We start from the raw sequence: 27,139 nt of genomic DNA on the forward strand, positions 1-27,139 counted from the left end.
TTTCACATATTGGTATTGTTTCAAAAATCCAGTTTCATTTGGGGGAAGTAACAAGAATGGCACAAAACACTTTTGATGCTGGGATTGACTACTCATGCTCCACAATTTATCTCTGTAACATCACGGCCCACTTTTCAAAGAAGGATAAATACTTATGAATGATTTCATTAGCAGCTTGTAAAAAGGCTGTAACACAAAAATGGCTGCAGCTCCATTTTCCAACAAGATTAACTGGCTCAAAATTGTGTTTCAAATTGAAAACATGGAAGAATTGACTGTTTCACCAAATCAAAGAGTGGATTTTCTTTTGCAAAACTAAGAAAAATGAAGTCTATGAATAACATTATGGGCCTAGTGAGCCACTGTTGTGTAACTAACTGTATTTTTCACCATTGTGACATAAGGACAAATAGATGACCTTTTGTCATTTTTTGAGTGGTATAATTTTTTTTGTTTTCTTTAATTGTAAAATATATATATATATATATATATATATATATATATATATATATATATATATATATATATATATATATATATATATATTTATATATATATATATATATATATATATATATATATATATATATATATATATATATATATATATATATATATTTTTTTTTTTTTTAAAAAGAAAATTAAAATAAAGTGTTATATATATATATATATATATATATATATAACACTTTATTTTAATTTTCTTTTTATATTTATTTGAAAAATAAAAAATGAAAAACAAAAATAACTAAAATTGAATATATATATATATATATATATATATATATATATATATATATATATATATATATATATATATATATATATTTTTTTTTTTTTTTTTTTTTGACCTTAGTCTGGAAATCAACTTTTTTCTTCCATGATATGATCCCAATAACGTTTTATTTTTCTCGTAGATCATAAAGAGCCATCTAAATTGAATCTTTTCTGTTGCAAAACCCAGAGGAAGCTTAGAGGATCTGAAATCAGCTAATAAACAGCCCCAGCTGTTATATTTAGAGAATACCTTACTTTGTTTAATTGTAAAGCTCCACAAAGACTTTTTGTTTTATGAGCTAATAAACAGCATCCAAACTTTGTTATTTAACCCTGATGTTGTCCTGAGGTCATTCTGACCCCAGGACAACGCAAGAAACTGAGTATACTGTTCTGAAAACGAGGTCTTTTGGTCTTAAATATTGAAGAAGAAGGTAAAAAATTATGGCAATGGGTTTGACTGAAGTGAAACTAGAGATTTATGTTGTATGCTTGAAATAAAAGTGAAACCAGGCAAGGTTAATTTGACCACAGAGGACGAAACGTGTTTGGCAATCAGGAGGATGTTTGGAGATTTAAATTTTTCAACAGCTGTTGAAGTAAAAAAAAAAAAATGATGAAAGCCAAGCTGCTTGCAGTGTGAACACTTGGACGACACTTTCAACTTCGTCCTCACACACATCCATCAGTGCAAATTCAACAAACCAGCACCAGCGCCCTGATATACGACTGATTCGCAGCCAGAAACTAAACGACATCAAGAGGAAGATCTACCGTCTTTATAAAACACTCAAAAATAAATATACAACAGTTTGTGAGCCAGAGGATCTGAGTCAAGAGAAGGACACTTTTCATCAAGAGGACAAATGAAACCATCAAACATTCACCAGACGCTGCTTTCACACCTTTCACACCTCCTCCCTGAAACAGACGCAGCTGCTGCTTCCCCCCACGCTCAGAGGATCCTCACTGCCTCCAGAAACAGCAGGACTTTGTTTTTAAAACAGCTGATTTAACATGATCACAGGCAAACAAACGATCGATGGAAAAACTGAATCTGTCTCATCTTGAAAATCTCATATCAGGCTTTTTTTTTTTTAGATTATACAGAGTCTGTTTTACAATGTGCCACAGTTACAGAAACAAAACGAAAAGCTGAACTTAGCTGAGACAAAAGATTATAATTTAAATGTAAAGAGATTACAGTAAAATCAGATTAACATTGTTGTAAATGTTGCTAACTTTTATCAAACATCTCAACACCAACTCTCTGTTAACTTTGGTTAAACTTGATATGATGACAGTAAAGCTATGATTTAATAATGAATATAAAGCTTTTAACTCAACGTTTTGAACTAATGCACATTATTTCATCCACTGTTTCGTTACATATTTGGTTGCAGCCACCGTTTAAACTCTAAATCCAGCGACGAGCTACCCTGTCCACCAACAATTCATACAAAAATAACTTTACACTCTGAGTTTAGGATGGGAAAACAAAACCAAGGAGGAAAGAAAAATAATGATGACATGATTTTTTTAATAACTGTGCAAAGTCCAGAAATGATCCCTCATTCCTCTGAGATGATGACATGAATGGAAAGGAAAGGCAAGACGGTTCACCTCAAACTTTTTAACAATAATCTCCTCGTTATTTTCTCCAAACATGATCGCTTTTCTCCTTTGCCATGTCTGACGCTCAGAGAACTAAGACAGTTTCACGTCGTTCTGTTCCCTGTGTTAATAAATTATTCAGTAAAATTACACAAATCCAAATATCAACATATAATACATGATTAGTCCAGGAGAGTTTAACATAATTAGGGATTAAATATTCTTTACGTTGTGCGCTTTAAAGGTTTCTTTTTGAAACAGTTGTTTAGGTGCTAATTTAGAGTGAAATAACGTGTCGAGAAGACAGCGATACCTCAGGACTCCCTCCACTCGTCCAGGTGGACCAGGTGTCTGAGTTTTGTGTATCCAGGTACCCGCCTCGTTCTTCTCGGTGGTCTTTAGAAGTGCTTTGTGTCTCTGTGGAAAAGGAGTTAGCTGTTGAGTGTGGCGGCCTGCTCCTTTTCTGCTTTCTCCTTGGCCTTTCCTTTCTCCACCAGCTTCTCCTCCTTCTGCAGCATCACCATGATGTCCGCCACCTGCGTGGTGGAGATGTCGATGTCCTCCTTGTCGATCAGTTCAACGACCTGGGACGAAGAGAGACGACGGTTATTCATTGCAGGGAACAAAAAGAGTTATCATGGTTTTTAATCCACCTCTGTTCATCTCTCCAATGACTTTTTTTTCCGAGGTTGGCCTATAAAAAAAGAAAAGGTGACATTTTTCTCCGAATTCTGTCTTAAATAGGAATGGGGATCGAAAACCAGTTCCTGTTGAAAATCAATAAGAATTGTTTCCATTCATCGATATTGTTAGCCTTTATGCTTAACGATTCCCTTATTGAGTCTTAACATTACACCAGACCTTACGTTGACTTTCCCTCAGCTATCTTAGCTTAGCAGTTAGCTAACGTTTCCAAAGAAAACTCTAATTCAGGATTTTCAGCTTGTTTTACTGAAGACCTGAACTACATTCAACCTGATAAAAACCTCCTTATCACCAAAAACAATATAAACAAAACAGCATTAGCTTGATGCTAATGTATATGGGAAATTGCATTGATATGCTAGCGGTAAGCATATATCAATATAACTTCAGCTTCAGAAAATAATTTCAACTTTCATCACAGAAATATATCATAGTTACTCTTTGTAAACAACACTGAAAACGCCAATTGTCAAATGAAAGAAAATTTACATGGCTAGCTTTGTAACTACAGCAAGGTCCCAAACAACTTAAAATAATGCTGTAACCACTTCAAGACACCAGGTGGCCTCCTTGAGTCAATAATATATGACAAACATCACATGACGTGCAATGTTCAATTATTTCTGTATATTTACGCCTAGAGATATCCAGTTCCAGTGACCAATTACAGATTTATTTACTTATAAACTGTTCAATGTTGATGCTGAAAACCTGCAAATCTACTTTTTTACAGAAATATTAACAAGCGGAATCAATAAATCAATAAAGAATCAGATCGATAAGCAAAACCAATAAGGGCATTTGGTATCAATAAAATTCCTAGTCTTAAAAGGCCCTGAGAAGGCTATCCAGAAAAGTGAGTGTTTTTTTGGGTTAAAGACTCCATTTCCCATGAGCACTTGCACCCCTGTCACAAAGACTTGGCTCTTGCTGAGGTGTACCCTTGTTCTGGAGATCAGATCCTCTTTTAAACTCTACTTTTCTTTGTTTAAGACTACATTTCCCAGGATGCAAAGCGACAAGGTAAGGTATTTATTCGTAGTTTGAAAGGTGACAACAATCAAACTTTGTTAACTCAGTGAATCCTGGTTATGTCCTACCAGTGCTCATCTACCAACTCCAACCTCAGGAGGAATTCTGAGATTTATGTCAATGTTTTGGATTCAATCCTAAAGAATTCAGTGTTCTCTGTTTTATCGTAAATTTTGGAGTAAAAGGTCAGAAGAAGAAATAATAGAACTGTCTGATCTTAAAGAAAAAAATGCCCCAGCTTCTTGTGATTCTTTCTTCTCATTCTTATTCTCTTTATGTTAGTTTATGCCGATTATCGGCTCTGATATCATTATTTTGAGGCATGTCAACATCTGCTTTTTTTTTTTTATCTGGCAGCTGATAAGGAATCAAATTTCCAACTGTGTAATTTTGGCTCCAACACAGCCGTCCCTCTCTGTCTGTAGTGTTTTCCAACCCACTGTACCATCTGATTGGCAACTTACTGGATACAAATTTAAGAAGCTATTTATTTTTTTGAGTTTTTATTTAACTTTATAAGACAACTGCTGAGCCTGGGAGCTGTTTAATATTTGTATTATCCCAAATTTTGACGCCAATATTTTCACTTTTACTGCAAATGAAAATCGGCCTCAAATATCGGTCATCGTGCTCCTTGACTACTGATAATCGGTATGGATATCGGCCCTGAAAAAACTGTATCGGTCTATCTCTACTTTGTTAGTTATTGCTTGAAATGTTACCCAATAAGTATGGAGCCTCTAACTTTGACATCCAGTGATGATATTTATATTGTATCATCATCGGTTTATGCTACGGTAAAAAAATCGCCAGTGTTAGTGACGCACCTTGATGACGTCGTCGATGTCGATCTTGCCGTCCTTGTTGTCGTCGAGGGCGTCGGCGATGCTCTGCAGCTTGTGCTCTGGAATGTTCTGGATCTGCCTCATGACGCTGATCAGCTCGTCGATGCTGATGAGGTTCTCCCTGAAGGTGTAGAACAGACTGCATACAGGAAACGGTTACAAGGTTTGACCGCACGTAAAATGCGGTGGAGAGGTTTGGCATGCTGCAGTCAGGGTTCCCAGATCACACCAATCAAACAGTTTCATCTCTACTCACTACTCGGTTAATTCATGCTGGAAATGTTACATCAGATTAAAGATGGAGGGTTTTAACGCTGATTGAACACCAATTTTAACGCTCACATAGGGATGCTTCAGATTTCTAGTTGTTTAGCCTTGTTAATACCTGGTAAACAGGTGTGGTCTCGTAGCCTGGGTTAGATTCATCTGATATGGATTATAAAAAAGCACCAGGGTTTAACACACCAGGAGCACGACAACCACAGTGCAGCACTTTGATGTGGACAGCAGGCATGGAAGCTTGTTGATCGTTTGCAGCACAATTTCACTTCGGGATGCACTGATCTCACTTTTTACTCGGATCTGTGCATCCTTAAATTCAGAAGCTGACGACCATGATGCAATGTCAGTGTTTGGCAAGTAAGCAAATGGCGGTTTTCCACAGGTGAACTTACCTGGAGGCATCGCTATGTTTAGTAAAGAATAATCTGGAAAATTTGGAATGAATTAGAATTTGGTTTCAAGATTTTAAACCAGCTCACAGAATTTATCGTTTTACTCTGGGAAACCATTTGTTCCTTGATTTATCTCCACCACCATTTTACGATGTTGATGAAGATGAGAAATGATGAGGATGGTGCCAAAACTTAAGACACTTAAAACATTTTCATTTAAATAAAAAGTGGCATGTAATGAGTCAAAGAAAAATGACAGAAAGTTGACTTTTCAGCTGCCTTTGCATCATTCGCTTTCTAAAGCTTGATGTCTTTAAATCACAAACAAACACACAGCCGGCCAAATGGAGCAAAGCCACAAAAGCCAGCGCAGATTTCACTTTAACAGTATTTTTTTAAATAAAATTCGGTGTTTTTTTCCAGATTTAGTTAAAAATTACAGACGTGGTTGATCTTACATTTCAAATTTGAAGATTCTGGGTCGTGCTGTTTTCTCTCTGCATCCATTTTTGCTTAACTAAGCTCCACAAAACACCCAAATTTAAGCTCCCCTCTGCAAAATATGAAGCCTTATCAAGTGTTTTTGTCTTATTTTCAGTAGAAAATGTCTTTTAAGACTTAATATGAGCCACATTTACCAGAACAGTCCAGAAAAATGTCTTATTTCAAGTTATTTAAAGATCTGACTGATCCGATCTGAATTGCTTGTAATAAGTAAAAAAAAATGCCAGTGAAACAAGAGAAAAGTTACTCCTATTAAGTCATCATTTTTAGCTTGTTACAAGCAATAAACAACTTGAAATCAGACATTTTTCTGGACTGATCAGTTAAATGTGGCTCATGTTGAGTCTAATAAAACATTTTTACTTAAAATAAGACAAAAAAACTTGATTTTATTTATTTATTTTTTTTTGCAGTTTAGACACAAAAAGCTGCTACTCTGAAGACACTCTACGGACTCCAACAGAAACTCTATATTTACGACACGTCTAACTCTTACCCCACAGGAGGAGTCGAGCCACTGTCCATCTGTCCGTCCAGGATGACCTTGTCCTTCTCCAGCTCCAGGATGATCTTGTCGATGCGACCGATCATTCGGTTCACTCTCTTGGAGAGACGCTGGCTCGCCTTTGACTCCTCTAGCGCCTTCTCCTGGCCAGTCTTTGAGAGCTCCTTCTTTATCTCCTCCAGGTCCTACACCACATAGATGAACACACCGTTTAAATCAAATATTACGTTTTGAACATGCAGAGAAATCATACCCACTTAGAGCTTTTAAACCCAAGAGAAGCACCAGGGCAAGCAAAAAAAAACAAACGGTCCCTGAGAGAAGAGAAGATGAGCTTTCAGGATATGATTATGGATTCTTTTAAAGACAAAATAACAACAAAACAATCCAGGTGGCCTGTGTAACAGATGATTAAGAGTTTCTACCGAAGACTGTTTAAGAAATATACGTAATCTTGCTTGACTCTGAGGTCTCCACAAAAACTACTCCCCCTGGTGGCTGGCTGCAGTATAAGTCAAAAATTCTGTCTCCCCAGTCATTCCAGATGGGCTGTGGTCAAACTTTGAAAAATTAATACATTCTCCTGAGTATTTTTTAATACTACACATAGCTTTCATTATCCATCAGACTTCCTTGCTCTTTTAAGAGGTACTTTAATTTTGTTCTTTTTTTTGTATTTTATTTTTATTTTTTTTAACTTAAGGGAATTGCTAATTTTTTTTATTACTATTTCTTTTACTTTAGAAGTACTTCTCAGTTTTTTATTATTTATTTTGATTATTTTTATTATCTTTTTTTTACTTTAGAAGTATTTGTCCATTTGTTTTTTTTATTTTATTTTATTTTATTTATTCATTTATTTTTACTTTAGAGGTACTTGTCAGTTTTTTAATTATTTATTTCATTTATTTATTATTATTATAAATTTTATTTTTTTACTTTGAAGGTTACTGTCAATTTTTATTTAATTATATTATTTTTATCATCATTATTTTTATTTTTTACTTAAGAGGTATTTGTAATTTTATAATTAATTAATTAATTACGTAATTAATTTGTTCATTTATTATTTGTTTTTTCATATTTATCTCCTATCCAGTCTGAATGACTTTATCCATAATGCTCTCCCAGAGTTATTTTTTTCCCTTTATATGTAATTTATTCACTTTAACATGAGCCACAAAACCAGCTAGCGCACCTTTTCTTGATCAAACAAAAAAAATAAATAAAAACCAATATGTGGAGGGTTTATCTTGAGAATTCACAAATAAAGTCAGTCAAAGTCTGATCTTACATTTTACATATATTCTGCTTGCTTTTGCATCTTAAACTTCTGTTGACAGAAGGTTCCAGCCTGCTGCAGAAAGAGCAAATCCCTGCATTTTACACTGAACAGATTCACAGTTAGTAATTCATTTAACTGATAAAAAACATCTGGGGGAGTTTAGTTAAAAACATGTCTTGCACTGTTTATTAGCTGCCTAAAGTTTTATTTTAACTCTTGTTTCCTGAAATAATTTCAAGTCTCACCTCATTGTATTCCTGGACGTCATCCTTCAGCTCCTCCAGCTCCTCCTTCTCCAGAGTCAATAACTTCTTCTGCTCCTTCAGCTTCGTGCACGCGTCACTCAACAGATCGATCTCTTCTTTGGTGATTTCCTCACCCTGAAACACAAACGGCTCCACAATGTCATCGCCTGCATTCAATAAGCTAGAAATATTTCAATCCCCAAGTGAAAGAGCCAGATAGCTTCGAAATGTTCATGCAAATACAAGTTATACAACAAAGCATCCATTGTGTGATGGAAATAAACTAAACAAGAGAATTAAAAGATAACAGTGATAACATACACATAAAGATACAAAATAACAGCTTAAGATGATGTTTTTTGCTTTTGTATGAATGTTAGCTACAACAGGCTGCAGAAGTAGGTCAAAACACCCCTCATTTAACAGATACCACATGTGCATTTCATATAAACCCACATAAGACACAACCCAAACACAGGGTGGATAAATAACGGGAGGATCTAGAGGACACTGGGAGACTTCCATAACCCCCGAATGTAACCACATGAAGAGGAGGAGGAGGACTCTGTGGAAGTACAAAGACCGTTAGATAAAGACGGGAGGGTTCGTCTCGGTCAGTGACACAAGCTGGAAGGATCCACGAGGGGAAGAGGAGGAGAAGTTCATAAAGACGAGGGTCAAACAGGATCTGCACTTTGATTCTGGCATTGTGCAGCAGACAGGTGTCAAATAACACAGACACTATATATATAGGCATATATTTAATGCCTGTATTTAAAGTTTAAAATCAGAAAATATTTGATTCAAGTGCTTTTAATCAAGAAAAACTCCCCAAGAAGACAAAAACGGCCATGGATTTCTCTTTTTTCTATACGCTGTTGTCTCGTGATAACGGCTTATTATCTTGTTTTCTCGATATAACAAAGATCATTTTCTTGTGATAACGAATCAAATAATATTGTGTTTTTGATTTCAACCTACAAGAGCTGCCATAGCCTATCAGTAAGTCTCACTTTACATTAGTTTGTTTGTTTGACTGGGTTTGTTCAGAGGCTGAAGGCTAGCAAATAGGAGGCTAACAAACTCCTATCTATCCAACTGCTTCAGCTAAGCTAAGGTAACATAAATGTATGCTAGTTCTTACTTTAAAAAGTCATGTGAAACATAATTTAACGTTTATTACAGGCCTCTATACATTCGTGTCAGTGTCTGTATCTGCCTCAACCCCCTCATCTAACTGAACGTTGAGGTTTTGGTATTGTCAGGATGTTTTCTGGGCAGAGAGGGGCAGGGTATATTAGCCGATTACAGTGCGCAAGTGAATTTGTGTGTCAATTACCAAGTGGAAGAAGCTAATCAGAGCAGCTAAGTTAGCTGACGTAGCACTGAGAAAGAAAAACACAACTAAATTGAAACAAAACACCAAACAGGTGAAGCTTTTTCTCAAACGAGGGTGCAGCACAGGACGGAGAGCAATCTGAGTTAGCTTTCTGCTAATTAGGTATGTGTCAAATACTTGTAATAAGCTTGTGCTAACATGCTAAGTCAGATGCACAGCTCTTGAGTCTCTCCCACTTAGAAACACAATGCTACAGGTGTTTGCTGAGCTAGTGAGTATGTTCACGTAGTCACGGTCAAAAGCTGTTGGTGTGTGCTGCAGCTGGCACTGAGCCCAAAGAGGAGGAGCCCAGTTTGAATGTTGTGTTTACAAACAAGTAATGAAAACCCTGCAGACCCTATCATTATTTCATTAAATTAATCTTTGTTTTTCATTTGTTATCACAAGAAAACTGTGTTTGTCACATGGAGATAACAATAAATCATTATCACACGACATCCAAGAAAATCTGATTTAAATAAAAGCCAGAATCCTATGCATGAACTGTTTAACCCTCAGAGAAAGAGGAGAGGCTGTGGGTGCAGGAGTGAACTGGTGAGGACGTGAGGGTCATTTGGGAGGAGACATCTTTAAACCTAACCTGGAAGCGGAGGAACGACCGCCACTGTTCAAACTGTGGTACAGAAGACGCAGAAGTGACGGCATGAGAAGGCAGCACATTATGCACAATCAGAGTTAGCATCAGTTTAATTAAAGTTTTATAAGTATTAGTAAAACTTTAACTCCAAAAAAGAGGAAAGATTGTTAATTTCTGGACTTTACCTTTATTCCCTCGATAACTGGAGCTGTATCCTTCAGTATCTCAGAGGAAATGTCACGCTTCATCCTCCCTGCTTCAACTTCCATCTCTCCCCCCTGCACGAGACAGACATCCAGCTACTGAAGCTCAAAAAATGAGGAAGGCAAATGAAAAAGGCCCATTCAGTGAAATCATTCCTTACCCTAGCAGCTTTCTCTGCAGCATCCGCCAACCTCTCCATCTCCCTGTCTTTGTTGTCCTGGCGTATGGCCTCCTCCTCCTGCAGTGTGTTCTCTAGTTTCGTTTTATTATCAACCTGAGAGAGCTCCATCTCTGCCGCCATCATCTGAGCTTCCTTTGTCTGAAGAGAGGAGCAGAGGACTCAGATATATGCTCGTTTAAAGCAGTAATAACTGATCGATGGAGCTCCAGGCTCTGAACGTACCACTATCTCAGGGAGCGTCTGCAGAGTCGTCTTCAGCTGGTCAGCAGGGGAGAGCGTGTCGGGTAAGAACATGGCTCTGGAGAGCAGCAGCAGCGACGTAGGGATCTGCTGGTTCAGATGCAGCTCCAGCCACTACAGGAACCAAACATACACAGGTTAGACCCCTTCAAACTCCTTTTTTAATCCTGTTTCTTGATTCGGTTGTTACCTGGCCGAGCTGCTCCCTCAGACGTTCTTCAGTCACTCCCAGAGATCTCATCCCACGGACACGACACGCCGCCTGCACCTCGTTTACGTTCAGGCTTGCCACGCCTTCCTCTGCAATCAGCTGTTCAGAGTAAACACACATGATCAGCTGTCTTCATTTATCACCTCTGGATGGCTTCAAGTAATTTAACCCTGATCGAACACCACAGACCTTGTCATCAGCTCGGATGGCCCTCAGCTTCATGATGAGCTGGAAACGCAGGAAGTTGTTGGTCCCGATGGACTGGAGCTCCAGCAGCCGGCAGAGAGCCACCAGCTGAGGCCGAGTCAGGTTGTCAAGTGTCAGCTCATCCTCGAACAGTTTGGAGAATTTGATGATCTGCTCGTTGCTGGGGCGCTCACCAGAGTCCCGGATCTGGACGGATGAAGAAGTTATGAGCTACGAACTTAAATAGGCGTTTTTCTGCCTAATGTTCAATATTTTGTAAATTAGATACAGTTCTGCCTTTCCGCCACCTGAGAGCAGTAATGAGCCTCTCTGTCTGAAAGCAAGCATCACCAACCTTCTGAAAAAAGGTGGAGAACTCCTCCGTCACGTTTCCCTGAGCAGCTTTGTTCCTCAGAGCGATCTCCTCGATGGTGTCCTGCAAGAACTTGGCCATCTCCAGTTTGACTCTCAGCTCCGTTTTCAACCTTTCCTCCTGAAACGGTGAGTCAAATATTCATTGAGCAAGAAATTATGCATCATAACAAGAAGAATAAGCAACAATTTTTAAAATTTCTGGTCAAAAATGTCCTCTTTTGTGATTTTTGTTGATAAGTTGCGCGTTTTAATTTAAAAAAATGAATGAAAAAAGTGTTTCCATGTTGTAAACACCATGAAACAGCCAGTAGCAGATCTTGTTGATCTGTAGATCAGACTTAAAGTGGGTTTAACTCTTATAAGGACAGCCTGATCATCTTATCAACATCCTCAGTGAAAGTTGATGTCAATGAAGGACTAACAAAACACTAACTTTAAGTTTAAAGCAGGCAAATTAGACAAAGGCTAAGAAAAATGTTTTGAATAACACCACAGAGTTTCGACCCAAACGGAAGTTTAGGTGATGAAATTTGTGCCATGTATTTAAAATCAGAGGTAATTTGAAAATAAAATGACATAATGCAGCATTTTCTTTCTCTTACCTTCTTGGACTGTGTCTCGAACGTGGACGGCAGCATGTTGGGGAAAAGTTTGAGAGCCACAGGAAGCAGGAACTCCATGAAGGGGACGATGATGAACACGAGGAAGGGCAGGAGTCTGAAGACGTCTGCACACGTTCGGAGGAACTGTGGAGAAAGTTTGGAAAAACTGGAATTAACTCAAGTCCAATTAAGTTTTTTTTTAACTTGTGGATTTTGGAGAATAAATGAAAGTGCACATGATTTGTGATGTAAATGTGCAACTGGTTCTTCTTGTAATGGCACATCTTTATCTCTGAATAGTTTGTTGCACACACCTCTACCTCCCTGTTAAGCATGCTTACATACATTTCTGATGTTCAATATTTGAGAAATGTACAGGTATGTACGTTCATGTGTGAGATTTACAAAATTTCAGGCTCCAAAATATTTTCACTGTAAAGAATTTCTCAACCTTTGTTTGTCTTCTGTCTTGTTTCATGGTTTAATTAAGCGCTAATTTATTTCCCTGGTGCTTGTTGGCTGGCCTGCTGTCATGAAACCACCTTGATTTTTCCCCACTTTGAGCCTTTCTCCCAGTTAAATAAGGAAAGCTGTTTGAGCATAAAATTGATATCAGTGATATCAACCATAGTTCAGCCCTTGCCCTGAGAGAACTTTTTCATCCTCAAAGACGTCACAGATAGCGTGGGCGTGCTGAGAGAAGATGCTTTCCCTTTAGCTGATGCTGTTGAGGGTATTTGGCTTTTAAACGGTAAATTTAAGCAGTAATGTTAAAAGTCTTTGCAGTTGAACTTCATCTAGATAGTTTTTTTTTTAAACACTTCACTGAAGACCAAATGTGGCTTTTTTTTCAATATTCGGCTGGATATATTTGGTTACCGTATATTCGGTGTATCCCTAGTGTTGAGTCAACTAAAACTACTAGTAGACTAAAAAATGTCCACTTGTACTACACGTAAGCCTTAAATGCTGATAAGAGGGTGGTAAAAAACAAGACATTATAAGTTTACTAGTGGTACTAGTAAACCAAAATTTTGTTTAACTAGGAAAGGTTTTAGCGCACTAGTTTGCGAGTAGACCTTACTAGTAAAGTAGAGTTGTCTACTAGTGGACAGTTTTGTGTTACTAGTAGTATAAGTAGACTTTGAAGATGTTACTATTAAAAACTCAAAGCTGCACTAGAACAACTAGTAAGACAAAATTGTCTACTAGTAGATGACTTTGCTCTACTTGCACCAGTGTGCCAAAAATCTTCACTAGTTAAAAAAACAAAATTTGGTTTACTAGTACCTACCACTTGTTAATTTAAAATGTATAATTATTAGCACTAGTAGACTCTTTTTAGTCCAGTGGTTCTACTAGTAAAGCCAAAAGACTCACTACTAGTACCAGTAGGCCTCATGCATATGAAGTAGGAGGGATTATAAACAAAAACAGCACCCTGATTGGTTGATATATTTTCAGAAGTCAATAGGAAGCCTGAATTGTTTTTCCCACCACATCATTAGCACATAAGGCTAACTAGTACCACTAGTGAAAATTTTTTTGTCTATTAGTAGAAGTGACATTTTCTGCTTTACTAGTATGGTCTACATGTGCACTAGTGAAACAAAACTGAGTACTAATAGAGCTGATCTATGGTTGATATCACTGATATTAACTTCATGCTCAAACAGCTTTCCACAGGTAAATAAACTGAACACAGATCATGAGGTGTCTTCTTCATATCCAGCAGACTGCAGTTCCTCCATTCCTCCAGCAGAGAGCAGCAGTGAGAAGAAAAGCTCCCAGTGTGAAAATGTTGACCTCGTCCTTTGTCCCTCTGTACAATCGCCCTGCTCAATCCCTCTAATGACAGTTCCAGCAGTCAGCACTTTTAACCCCGGCCCATACATCTCCACAGCAACAGAAACCTCCTAATTCACGGGAGCATTATTTTACACTGAGGTGAGGAGTGAACGGTGAATGTTCTGCCTCACAAGGCTCAGAAGCTGTCCTCTTCAGCCAACAGGAAGCACATTTGTTCAGCACAGACCTGAACAATCCTCAGAGATTAGAAGAACCAGGCCAACAGTGGGCTACTTTATTGTACAGCTGTCCCACTGAGGCTTACTGACCATCCTGGGACACAATCCCAAGCAGCTATCGTCAGAAACAGCCCCTGAGGAGAGGAGGCCAAAACACGAGTCCTCCTTTCTCTGCCTTCTCCACCTGCATGTCAGCAGAAAAGTAGGGTGAGGGATTTAGGCCAGGCTGGGTGAAACGGCCTTTGTCCACAGGCCCATTGACATGTATATCATCTCCCAGAGTCCCACATCAAAAGAGGGGAGCAGATTAATGCAGCCTTAAATAGAGGCCTGAGTAGTGTAAATGAATTTGAAAGGAGGAGATTAAAGAGGCAAAAACCAGTCCAGGTTGGATGAATGGAGGGTAGATGGTGCTCAGAGGGAGTCAGCTGCATTTGAAAAGGTGCAGATGGGTTTCTAGTTTGGGTTTAACGGAGGAGGGAAACTGGTCTTCATCAGCGCTGACCAGCAGCTACGAGCTCGACTGGAGGGCTTTGTGAGGCTGCGACTCTGCAGGAGCAGAATCACAGCTGGAGGAATTCAGAAGACGTAGTTTTATCACAAGATTCTGACTTTTTGCCCTAGGAAATCTTACTTTAATCACAGAAAACTACTTTTTAATCTCACGTTTCCCACTTAAAACACAAGATTCTGAATATTTCTCTTATTATTCTGACTTAAATCACACAATTCTGACTTATTCCTTCAGAATTGCATTTTTAATCACAGAAATCTTACTTTTTCCCTCAGTATTCTTACTGTTATCACATGCGTTTTAGATTTCTTTTCACTATTTCAACTTAAATCATATAATTCCTACTCTTTTTTTCTCAGATTTCTAACTTTGATTGTCGAATTTTCAATTTTTCTCTCAGAGGCAGGCAGATTAGAGAATAAAAGATAAATCATTTAAAGTAAAAATAATCAGCAATTTCTTTTTGAAAAGTGAAAAAAAACAATAAACCAAATTATTATTTAAAATAAAACACAGTTGAATTTTTCACATTGATGCTGCTTAAAATACAGTCTAACTGTAGCCTTGGGGTGAAGCTAAATGTTTTGACAACACCACACAGATTAGACCCAAACTGAACTGTAGGTGCGTAATTGCTTGTTTCGTTTATTTTAAATCCCAAATAAAGACGCTAAAATTTCAGTGTGTCAGCCGCTCAGACAAACAGGTATCCTTTAAATTTTTGATGTTTAGGTTTGATTTCAGTGCTATTTTGTCAAAGACACACCCCTTCATAAATTACTTCACCTGAAGCACCAAAAGAGTTAAAGCCCAGGGAAGCAGAGGCCAAGGCATCAACAAAAGTAACCCAGTTTATCGAGCATTAATTGGATCATTCACAATGCCAATCACGGTGACTAATTCTGTACTTTCCTGTACTAATAAGGACGGATATCGTAGCTTCCCCTGCAATGACACTTTGCTGTTTGCCAAACCTGTGTTACATGACTGAACGGGCAGCCAGCCTCCAGACAGGCTCTCTGGAGGCTGTCCGGATGTCTCACAGCAGGCCGATTCACAACAAGGGGCAGGGAGGATTGCTCATTTCTGTTCCCAAATAAGTCTACTGCAAATTATATTTAAAAAAACTTGAAATCAAAGACAAAATATTACTGAAACAAACTAAAAATATCTTCCTTGTTTGAAATCTGAAGAATCAGTGTGTAACAGCTACTACAACTCCAGACACGTCGATGGGAAACTTTGGCTAAGTGTAAACACTAACTGACACTAAAGTTAATCAAAGTGGCATCACATAAAGCTTCTCCTTAAAGAGCTTTATTCAAGAAGCTCAATCTGCTTGGTGTAAAACTCAGCGTGCAGCCAGTTTCTTTAATTGATCCCATTAAGCAGGAGAAGCTGTGGATTACACACAACAGTACAAAATGTCTGGGCTGTTGGATATCAATCTTGCCAAGTCATCTCTAATCTCTGAACTCACGCTGGTTATCTGCTCGGTGAACCTGTGAGACAGGAAAGAGAACTGCCTTGGAGGATAACTCAGGTTTAGTTACCTCACATCGAGAACCACACTGTTTATCATCACCAGCAACTTTTTCTTGTTTTATTTTTTTTTTATAAAACAAAGGTGCCAGAATTACAATCCACACACTAAATACTTCGACACTTAATCCATGGAGGTCCAAAAATTTTTGTTTCCCCTCTGGTAGGTGCATAAACCATCTATGCATCAATAATTCAAAGAGCATTTGCGATTCATTTTAGATAGTAATAATAACGACTAAAAGCTAATGTTTAAAATTAAAAAAAACATCAGGATGAAGCAGTATTTTTGCTGTTTTAGTGACGTTTAAGTACCTTCCTCTAGAAAGCAGATTGTGTTCATTTTATTACTTTATTTTACTATTTTTTATTAAAATTAAACAAGTTAAAGTTGTCCGTTATAGAATTGTATAGAACAATTTATAAATAAAATACAATTTGTGAAATAAAGGATAAAAAAATATCCGCTCGTGGCAGAGCTTTTTGTAGTCCATTTGCAGGGGCTTGTAGTTTTTTAAACAGCAGTGTTACTTCCGCTATGTGTTAACACACTTATAGCCTAAAAAGCGGTTTGTATTTTTCCCTAACTTCTGTATTTCCACATTTTATCACCGAATTGTTGCGGTTAATATGTCAGGGGAAAAAATAAAGAAGGTAATTTTAAGTCTTTACGAACTAAACCGATGTGTCACACGGAACTGTGTCCGGCTGTGACTCGGTGCCTTCCTCGGTGCCGGCCGTTTCGCTCTACGAACAGGAATCAGTAGATTAACAGCCTAAGTTTACCAATAAACTCTATTTTACATCTTTATCCAATATTTATTACTACAATTTGCTTTTCTGGGCTGAAATTCGTTTTCTGGGGGCAAAAGTTTCGTCAACGGTTCGCTCAACGTCTCTGTGTCACTTCGATGTCATTCCTGACGGGAGTAACTTCGGTGTAGAGGAAAAGAAGGAGGGGCCTTCCTCCAACCTCACAATTCTATTGGTTCTCACAGCTGGATAGCGGTGTCAATCATCGAGATCATCCAATCACCTCCGGAGACAGCTCCCGCTCGCCTCAAATGAACTAACAAGAAACCAGAGCATACGAAACCGGTCCTTTCCGCTATTATAGTGGGAATTCCGGACTGTGTACCGGTACTTCTTCAAAAAAAATATCAACACCACGTAATGGAACAGTTGTCTCCATTCAAAAACCAGACACCTTGGTGTTTCCCTTTGATTTGTCATCAAATGATAAAGATATTCTGCATCCCAGAAAAACTCATGACTGTCCCAGAGAGGTTAGGACCCTACAGTAGGAAAAGTTTCAGCGGCCAGTGGTATATTCAGAATGGAGGGCCCATGTGGATAATAACTTGAGATAAAAAATAATTTCTTATACCAATAAAAAAAAAAATGCTGAATTAAACACAAGTAAATGTCTCAGAGGGAGCTCAGACACTGCATTCAGGATGATTTTTTCTGTAACTCAGCTGTGAAGAAGGTATAAAGATTGCAAGATTGCAGGATACAAGCAAAGCTCACATGACTGACAGTAACAAATCTTTTTGGTTAAAATGCAAGATGTCTGAATTTGTTTGCTGCCCCCCTGAATAATATTATAATAACAATTTGGATCAATATTGCACTTTTAAAGACACTGAGAGATGCTTAACTGATTTAACATTTAACTAAGTGGGATGTTAAAGTGCATTTGAAAACCTCCTGTTTGATGAACTAATGGAAAATTCCATCAGTAACAGAAGTGGTAACCATGTGAAGCAGATAGAGGTATGCATGGAGTCATTTCTGCACTTCAGTATGCCTTCATCTCCATCCCTGTAGGTCTTACCTGTCTCCTCTCGCGGCGGGACAGGGCATGTCCGTTCAGCACCCTCCACAGCATCCGCCCAGCAATAGTGGTATCAATCCACAGCAGCCTGAAGCCGTGATAATAGTGTTTTATTTCATCTATAACCCTCTGTCTGAGCGTCCTTCTCACGGGGCTCGCATCCAGTGTCGGGCTGTACACCGGCCCCCCTTCCTCCAGCTTCTTCTTCTTATCCTTTAACGAACGCAGCGACTTCTCCACCTTCGAATCGTCCAGTCTTCTCCTGGAGGTGTGTATCCACCGAACGCCAGTGATGTCCTGTGGCTGCACTATCGTCCACTGGGGACCTGTTGTGATCGCAGGGTAAGGTGAAGGGGAGAGTCCTGGTACTGAGGCGCAGTAGAGGCGTTGTGGGTCTGAGCTCTGGCCCGTGAGGCAGTCTGACAAGGAGAGGGGGGAGCTGAAAGAGGAGATCTGTCCTGGACTGCTGAGTCTGAGTCCATCAAGTCTGAGGAGGCAAGAGGAAAGAGAGCTTCAGGATACAAAGTTAGCAGATTAGATCAATGTTGCACAAATTACATCAAAGAATTGGGCAAAAGCAGCACAAACGGTTAAGAATGTGCTGTTTCTATCACTTAGTGTGTAAATATTTTAACAGCAATAAAATGTGTGTTTTGGTGTGCTTTAAGCTTTCCAGATTTAATCTTTTAATTGATGTTAGGGTCTGGAAAAGTGAAGGTGGTGTTACACAAGTAGCCCTTCCAGCTTTAAGGTTGAAAATGTCAGATTCTAGGACATGCAGAGCCTCATTTTCAGATGTTTCCAAGCTTAATGATAGCTTACTTTTGACTGGAGAGTCTGAGCGCTGTGCAGTTGAAACAGGCACCATCTTGTAGTTTCCCTGAAAGAAAAAACAAAATGTGAGTATCTATGTTTTGACTGGAAGACCCTGAGCATGTGGCTTTTACTGATACCAATCTAAGGCAGGGTATTTATGCCTTATCTGAAGTGTGAGACACACAGAAGAAGAATAACGGGGTAAAGTTGAAGAATGAATGTCCACCACTATGTAATGTAAGACTATTGAACAGCGTTTTAACATCATGTTAGTCGCTTTTTTGAGAGATAAACAGAGATAAATGGTACTGTTATTTCACGCGTCCACCATTATCTAATGTAAGACTATAATATGGCTCATTGTGTGTTTCCAGTTTGACTTTTTTTTCTACTCACTGTGTTTAAAGTTTGACTTCTTTATTTATTATTGTGTTTACGGCTTGTTCTTATTTATCATTGGTTAACACTACAGTTCTTATGTTGACCGTTTTATAATTTAAGTTCCTTGTTTTAATGTAATAGTGTTCTGTCTCTGGCTTGAATCATATGGGTATAATAATGATTTGTGTTCATATACAGTATATATTCTGTGTATATCAATGAATTTATTTTATATATCAGCCGACATATCAGATATCGGTCAATATATTAGATATCGGCCGTTATATCGGATATCGGCTTTTTTTTGCCCCCTGTATCGGTATCGGCATTGGCCCCAAAAATCCAGTCGGGCTCTATTGCAAACTAAAACCCTGCTGAAATGAACAAAAGTTTTAACAATTAAAGAAAAAAATCAGGAATTAAAAAAAAAGTTATATGATTGTTTTTTTTCTGTAATCTACTGTCTAAAAATAGAAAAATAAATAGTTGTGTACTTTTTCCATTAAGATGATTCTTAATCAGGCAGTAATAAAACCAGGAAATGACAAAAGATTCACTTTTAAAAAGAAACTTTTAGAGAAAAACTTCCTCTTGTTTTCATTTTACACATTCATCTCAGAGATGATCTTGTCTTATTTTTCTAAATAGGCTAAAACTTGTATATTTTGTAGGTCATTTCATCTGCCTGACCCAGAACCTTCATCACTCCTCTGTTGAGGTCTTTACAAAGATCCTTCCTGGAAGACCGGATTCTCACACCCTCTGTGGGGCCCACGGTGAGGCTCCCTCTGCTCTGAGACCGCCATCAGGATGACGCACATGCAAAGGGAAGGCGGAGTGGTGAGACACTTCTAGCCTATCATCTCAGAGCACATGGCCAAGCCACGCCCTCCTTATTTCTCTCACATGGCAGGCTGGAGTCAATCCAGTAAGGCCTGGTTGAACATGACAGGCTGTGACTGGTCAGCAGCCAGGAGGACACAGAGTTTACTGGAACGCTGTCACCTTTGTGGCTCAGCAGCCGGCAGCTGTAGTCCAGAAAGAAAACTCTGGAAGTACAGTAGATTTTAAAACGGTGAACTATTCACCCGGACGGTGCAGGCAGCTTCCCTCTGCTACAGGGTTTCCTTTGTGGCTTCAACACGCAGGGGTTTGGGAGTTTTGGTTTCAGTTTCGAGCCTGTTTGAGTCCAAGTTTTATTACGTAAGGTTAATAATAATAATGTTGCTATCCTGGTTGGTTGCACAACAATTAAACATACCACTGTAATGATGGGTTGAGAGCACTTTGAATGCAGCTCTGCATTAAGGTTCTCAACTGTTATAGCAAACTCATCTTTACACAAGTATACAAATTAATAGAAAAGCTGCAGTGTGTTGAGATATTTAGCAATATCTGAGCTTTTTCATCTTTTATTCACTCCTTGAGGTACCTTGCAGTAGCTTAACATGATTTAAAGCTCAAAAAAATCCCCTTTTTACTCTCACTGGTGTTTTAGAAAACTCATATTCCAGCCTCTGTCTGTAGCACTTTGTTTTAGCTGCTGTCTCTTTAAGGCTTCTCGCTCTACAAACCCCCTTCACTCTGATTGGCCAGCCCTCTGGAGGGCTACTATTTTTGGTTTGGAGATTCAGGGATTTCTATTACATATAAAAACACAGTATTGAAACTTTATATCCATGTTTAAAATTTGGAATTGCAGAATACCCCCTCTTTAAATTTAATTTTAAAGTTAGGTCACTTTAGATAATACCATTTTAAATCAGGATTTTTTCCTATGAGGATGATTAAGTCAGAGAAATATTTGAACCCCTCTGCATCGGTATGAAAAATGTGTCCGATACCGATATTCGATATCAATATTGCTGTTATGGCCGATAACCAATATTTACCAATATCAATATTGTAAAAAAAAGGCTACTTGTTCCACAATCCCCCTTCACTCTGGTTGGCCGGCCTTCTGGAGGGCCTAAGTCTCATGAGGATCTTGTGAAGATCTCATGCTACTTTTTTAAACAATTTAAGCAGTTTAAAGATTCAGGGATTTGTAAAACACATAAGTGCCCAGTTTGTATATTGAGATTTGGATGTGTGGGGAAAGCAGAATACCCTCTCTTTAAAATTAATTCTAAAATCAGGTCACTTTAAATTATACCGTTCTAAATAAAGATGTTGCTGATGAGGATTTTACAGTCAGAGAAATATGTGACCCCCTCTACTTTCAGACACTTTAGAGAGATGAGCAACAAAGAGGGTTTGAGAAAGGTGATAATGTTTACACAGAGCAGAAAATTAACAATTGCAAAAACGTCTCTAAAACATTAACGCCTCAGTTTGAGGTATGTTTACTTCTTGTTTCTATAGCAATATAATTGTTACTTGCTCTGTCGCCAGTAAATTGGCGCAAACTGAGGAGGGTGTGAGTCATGTTTAAAACCACATTCAACAAAAAGTAAAGAAAATTACTCCAGTAAAGAAAGTTTTTTCACTTTCCAGTTTTGTTCTTTTCAGGTCAGTGTTGATATAACCCAAAAATGTTGTCTCAAAACTCCAGGGGGATTTAATCAACTTCTGCTAAATTTGGAGGTTGTTCCCAAAAATGCTGACTTTCTGAAGTAATGCTTAAATGTTGTTGACATCTTCAGCACCACTGTCTCTTTTGCAGTGTAATCTGAAGTAAATGTAGGTCATTTCAGACTCTGTTTACTATGGTGATGCCCCAGTTTTGGTCTTGACTCAAAATAAATCAGGTCTTGCCAGGAGAGGTCATGACATGGTCACGCTCTGCCTGCCTGTTTTTTACTTGCAGCAGCACTTCACGTGTGACCCGCAGCCTGCAGCTGTCTGGCTGTAAAGCGCTGGAAGTGCTGCTTAATAACACTTCCTCATCCTGAGCATGACATCAAAACAAGTCTGGAGTCAGACCTCTGGAGTGGCCCTGTGATTAGTCTGGAGAGACACGGCTGTCACCCTTGATTTGAGCTGCGAAAAGTGATTCATGCAGTTTTAAAGAATAAAATCTACTTGGTGTGACGTAAAACAGGTGCTGAAATGTAAGCTTGCATGTTTACATCTGAGTGGAAAAGTACCGGCATCCAGTCTGTTAGTGGGACGACGTAACTGGTTCATCATCTGGTAAATACCCATGACAGATGTTCCCATGTTGAGCTGTGCAGATCCAAAGCTCGTGCTAGCACAGAATTTTGGTCGAACACCCGTGTGTCGTCAACATATGACCAGCTCTCTGAGTTTGAGAGGTCTGCAGCCTTTACTATCAAAGGAGCCATTTAGCCTCATCTCACTTGAATTAATGTCATATTGGAGCCACAAAATCTACTCTATTACCTCCACCGAGGAGGTTATGTTTTTGAGAGTTTGTCTGTCTTTGAACAACATAGCTCAAAACCTAACCAACTGATCTTCGCTAAATTTTCAGGACATGTTCAAAATGGGATAAGAAAGAAGTGATTACATTTTGGAGGTGATCCAGATCACTGTCTGGATCCAGGACTTTTATCATTGTAAGATAAGGCCATTTTCACCATATGTGTATATAACTCCACCATAAATGGTTGGATACTGAGACTGGGTCATCATAATTTTCAACACTGTCAAGAAACAAATTATCGTACAAACCTGCAACTAACACCAAATTGTAGCAGACAGTCCGCTGAAAGGGGGTATAACATTAAAGTCGGACTAAAGTGTTGCGTGAGAATCGCAATATGCTAGGTGGAGGTCTGCGCTCTCTGAGTGCTTTTCTAGTCTTTACAACAGACAATACAGTGCATAAAATTCTACACAAAGTTAAATTATGTAGCAAACTTATCTAAACATGATTTTTTTTAAATTTATGAAATTGTAGAACAACAGAAAGAAGAATTGGATTTGATAACATGTCGCGGATGTTGCTCAACACATTATTTTATGCTGTGTGTTAATATCTAGCTACATATCAAGAATGTATGTTAAATTAGCAGCTAAATGAATCCATTTACACAGAATTAAAATCTGTATTTTCTTCCAGATTTGTCTTTTTGTAGATTTATTTATCCTACCAGGGGTGTAAAACTTGAGGTTAGCCACAGGTGCAGGTTGTTGATGTTGAAGGAGGTGAAGTAGAGCGGTGGCAGGCTTTATTGACAGATGGGATGAAGATTTAGTTCAACTAAATGTTAACACATGATTTTATTTAGTTTTATTGTCCTCAATCATCAATACCCTCTGTAAGAAAAATACAAAACCTTTATATTGTTAATTTTTTTCTAAAGTTACAAGGAGCCACTGCAAAGGAGTAAAAGAGCTGCAGGCTGCCGACCCCTGATTTAAAGACTCTTAAGTGTCAAGCCTCTCCATTCACAGGGGGTGGGGAAAAAATGCTGTATCATAGTATCAGGATTTATCGTTTAATGATTTTTTTATTTTTTTCCTCCAAATCTAAGTCCTTCAATCAAGTCTTTGTCTATAAGCTGGGCTGAAAAACAATTGAGATGTCAGATCCCCTGAATATTTTTGGGGAAAATATGCCACTAGATATAGTCTCAGTCTTTAGCTATAACCATCATTAATTATTTTTTTCGCTTGGTCTGGTGTTCAAAAAGCAAACTAAAATAGCAAAAAATCAGAAATATCGAAAAACGGCAATCTAAATTAAATTGGCACCCCAAATTTGTAGAGAAACAAATCAGGAGAATGGCATATCGTCCCAGCCCTACCATTCACAGAACCCATGAAATGTGATGTTATTAAATCACCTCCCATGGGACTACACTACAAGTCACACAGAGTACATCTATTGCAACTGAAACTGGCACATTTCTGCGTCTGCAGAGTGTGAAGTGAGTGGAAATGACTCTGCTCAGCTGGACAAACCACAAAAGCAGAGTAAACATTGTAAACAAACCAACACAGCCACCTCACGTTAGCACAGATGTCCTTTAACAAACCACTCATACTACTTTCTTCAACAGCTTCTCCTGTGGTTTATTGACACTGTTAGATAACACTTTAATCTTTACTACTTCTGACCTGACAACCTTTGATTACAACTACTTTGTGAGGACAGAGATTTGGTCAATGTTCAGCAGGAAAGCAGGACACAAAGGCCATTCGTCACTGCTACTACGAATCTCAAACAGATAGTTTATCTTAGATTATCTTTACATATTCGTATTTGGTTGATTGTTACAGCTAAAAGCATTATTGACACACAGAGCTTTCAGAAGAAGAAGACGTACTCATAGCCCATCTCTGATAATACAAGGGGGTATCCGTCCTCTGCTCTGCAGGTATTTCCCATGTCATGCTCAGTCTGTCCCAGGTGGAGTTATTAAAGACACTGACCTTTCATCATGGAGGTGCTGCAAATTGTGTGATAATCTGGGCCCGAAGCCAGAGCGAGGTTTCAGCCACACAGTGCAGACAGACAAATTCCCTCTTTATGACCCGTCTCATCTATTTATAAGCCTGGCTTTAATGCACCGGCTACAACGCAGACGAGATATTGTTGTTGCCTCTCCAGCAATTTTTGCTAATGCATTTGACATTGCTCTCAGATCTTGATGCACTTGTTGATAGTACTTATCAGTAAAAATGTGTAAGGAGACAAATAACTTAAGATCTAAGCTTGCTGCATAACCATCAACTCAAAACATGGGGTGATATGCTTTTACAATGACAGAGGAAAAAAAATCCTCTGTGTTTGTGCAAGCAGATGTGTAAAGCAAATATATAGTAGCATGAAATTCAACAATGCCCTTGCCAGCATTCATTATTAATCCTGTGACCACAACCTTATTGAAACACCAAAGATAAAATTCCTAACATAAATCGTGCACAATATTAAGGATGATAATATTTTGCACTGTGTTTTTCCTCACAGTAAATGAGATCTGGGGATGGGATCCTGTCTGCCATAACAACGAGCATCCTTTCAGACTGCAGTGAAAGGAGGGGGCGCTCGCCAGCCTCATAACACACCGTGTTGTCCTCAAATAACCTGAATCCAAAATCATGTTTTGCTCCTGTGCAGAAATCTATAAATCTTGAAGCTACTCGCTTTCACAGCGTGGTGACAATCAATGCAACCATTAAATGTAGCTAAAATAATGAGTATTGAGTGATATCTGTGTCAAAATAATACGTAAAAGACGTGTAAAAGGGGATGCTGAGTGATCAATCACCTTGAATCATCCACCATCTTCCTGGAAACCAAAACAGAGCTACATGCCTCAAGTGAGCCATGACTCCTCAAAATGACAACACGGCTGACTTAATTATAGGCCTTTAATCGAAATAACTGAGATATTTATGAATAAATAAAGACTTACCTTTTCTGAATTCGTTCTTTAAGGACCTGGATGTTTTCATTAAAGGCGCCCGAGACCTCGTAAACAGGATTAACGCCATGAGGAGGCTTTCTGTTAGAACTGGATTCCTTTAACAGTTACAGTAAGTAAGTCTACAGACCAGCTAGCTGCTTAGCTTATCCTCCGTTTCTTCAAAATGACGATAGGACCGCGGCCTTGGTGCGAAGGAACTCTTAAACTATCGTTTCCTTTTTAACAATTCACGCATTAATGACTGCTCAGGGAAACGTTTAGCTCCATGTCATGCCCTTTCTCGCTACGCGGATGACAGATAGCCGAAGCTCTCGAGTGACGTCAAACTGGTGTTTCATGTTAGTTAAGCGACGTTGCGTAAGTTGGGAGGAGTTACTTCCGGTGCTGTTACAAAATAAAAGCATGCTTATTTGAGTTGGAATACGAAAAGTTTTGTAAGTTGTCGGAAATTGCTCATTACAAGACTACTGTCAACATGGTGGTGAAATATTATATCTAATATTAAAAATTCTGTGTATATTTTTTGATGGAAAGCTGGTGGTGCTATTTGGTAAAGTTGCAAAAAATGACAAGATATTTAATTTGAGTTTAATTCAATGGAAAGAAATATAGATAGACTTTAAATGTTAAAAAATAAAAATATACACCACTCAGTGCACATTAAAAAAAACATGTACTGAAATAAAATAAAATAGAATACCAAAGGTAAAATAGCAAACTGCATATAAAATTAACCTTGAGAAGAACACACACACACACAAAAAGGACAAAAGCCACTTTTAAAACTCTACCAAAAAAATAAAATCAATGATAAAAAAATAAAATAGGGAAAAAGCCCAAGCAGGGGATTTTGGAGGTTTGAGGATTAAGGGTTGGGAAGTCAGAAACCATATTTCTGTGTACACAACTTCATGCCCCATAGGCCACATGCCATAAACATTTCAGTAGTGTGTTGGTAACTCTTGCTTTTACTCTATTTAATCTGTATTGTCATGCTTGGCCTCAATTTTACTTTGTTGCATATTCTAGTTGTAAAACTAAGCTATGTAGAACCTCTTGGAGAAAAGAAATGTGTGTACAAAAATGATCAACACAATAAACTTTTAGTCTTAGCAAAAAGTAAAACTGTTGAAAATATTTTTTGATATGTATGAAGGATACTGAAGAAAATACAGTTAAATCAGGCATTCTTAGATAGAAAAACATCAACATTAAAGGTCACTTAGACACCATTTTACTAGGTCTATATTTGTAGGGTATGTCTACATGATACTTGTGTTTTGATCAAACAAAATAAATTAATTTATGCTGTGCTAATAACTATTTGTTCCACAGTTAAAGTTCTTCCACTTTCTCATTGATGCTATTGCTGTTGTATTGCACCAGATATTCTTTTGAAAGGACAACTTTTGCCGGAAGTTGCATTAATTCAGTAAGTTTCACGCCCCTTAGCTGACTGTGTTGGTACTGCAGGTTTATGCTTGAATTTACAGTGCAGCGTTTGTGTGTAGGGAGAAAGA

The 27,139-nt window shown here is 38.2% G+C and overlaps 1 protein-coding gene across 4 annotated transcripts; it reads right to left on the minus strand.

Moving 5' to 3' along the window:
- Positions 1 to 857: 857 nt before the first annotated feature.
- Positions 858 to 25,960, minus strand: letm1 (leucine zipper-EF-hand containing transmembrane protein 1). Of its 4 annotated transcripts, none has more exons than XM_074692697.1 (15): positions 25,608 to 25,960; positions 18,904 to 18,961; positions 18,082 to 18,568; positions 12,162 to 12,305; positions 11,540 to 11,677; positions 11,188 to 11,391; positions 10,978 to 11,097; positions 10,770 to 10,901; positions 10,527 to 10,685; positions 10,348 to 10,440; positions 10,166 to 10,198; positions 8,187 to 8,321; positions 6,648 to 6,841; positions 4,956 to 5,094; positions 858 to 2,975 (listed from the first exon to the last, which is right to left on the minus strand). In XM_074692697.1, the coding sequence occupies exons 1-15, from the start codon at positions 25,684 to 25,686 to the stop codon at positions 2,823 to 2,825; spliced, it is 2,268 nt and encodes a 755-aa protein (XP_074548798.1). In that variant the 5' UTR covers positions 25,687 to 25,960; the 3' UTR covers positions 858 to 2,822. The 4 variants fall into 4 exon arrangements, with proteins under 4 accessions (XP_074548798.1, XP_074548797.1, XP_074548800.1 ...); XM_074692696.1 differs by having other exon boundaries at positions 4,956 to 5,112; XM_074692699.1 differs by lacking the exon at positions 10,166 to 10,198.
- Between the last annotated feature and the right edge of the window lie 1,179 nt (positions 25,961 to 27,139).

The sequence above is a fragment of the Halichoeres trimaculatus genome, unplaced genomic scaffold (genome assembly GCF_033239565.1).
Source record: "Halichoeres trimaculatus isolate MK-OKI-2021-1 unplaced genomic scaffold, fHalTri1.1 fHalTri1_scaffold_17, whole genome shotgun sequence".
In the NCBI taxonomy this organism is placed as follows: domain Eukaryota; kingdom Metazoa; phylum Chordata; class Actinopteri; order Labriformes; family Labridae; genus Halichoeres; species Halichoeres trimaculatus.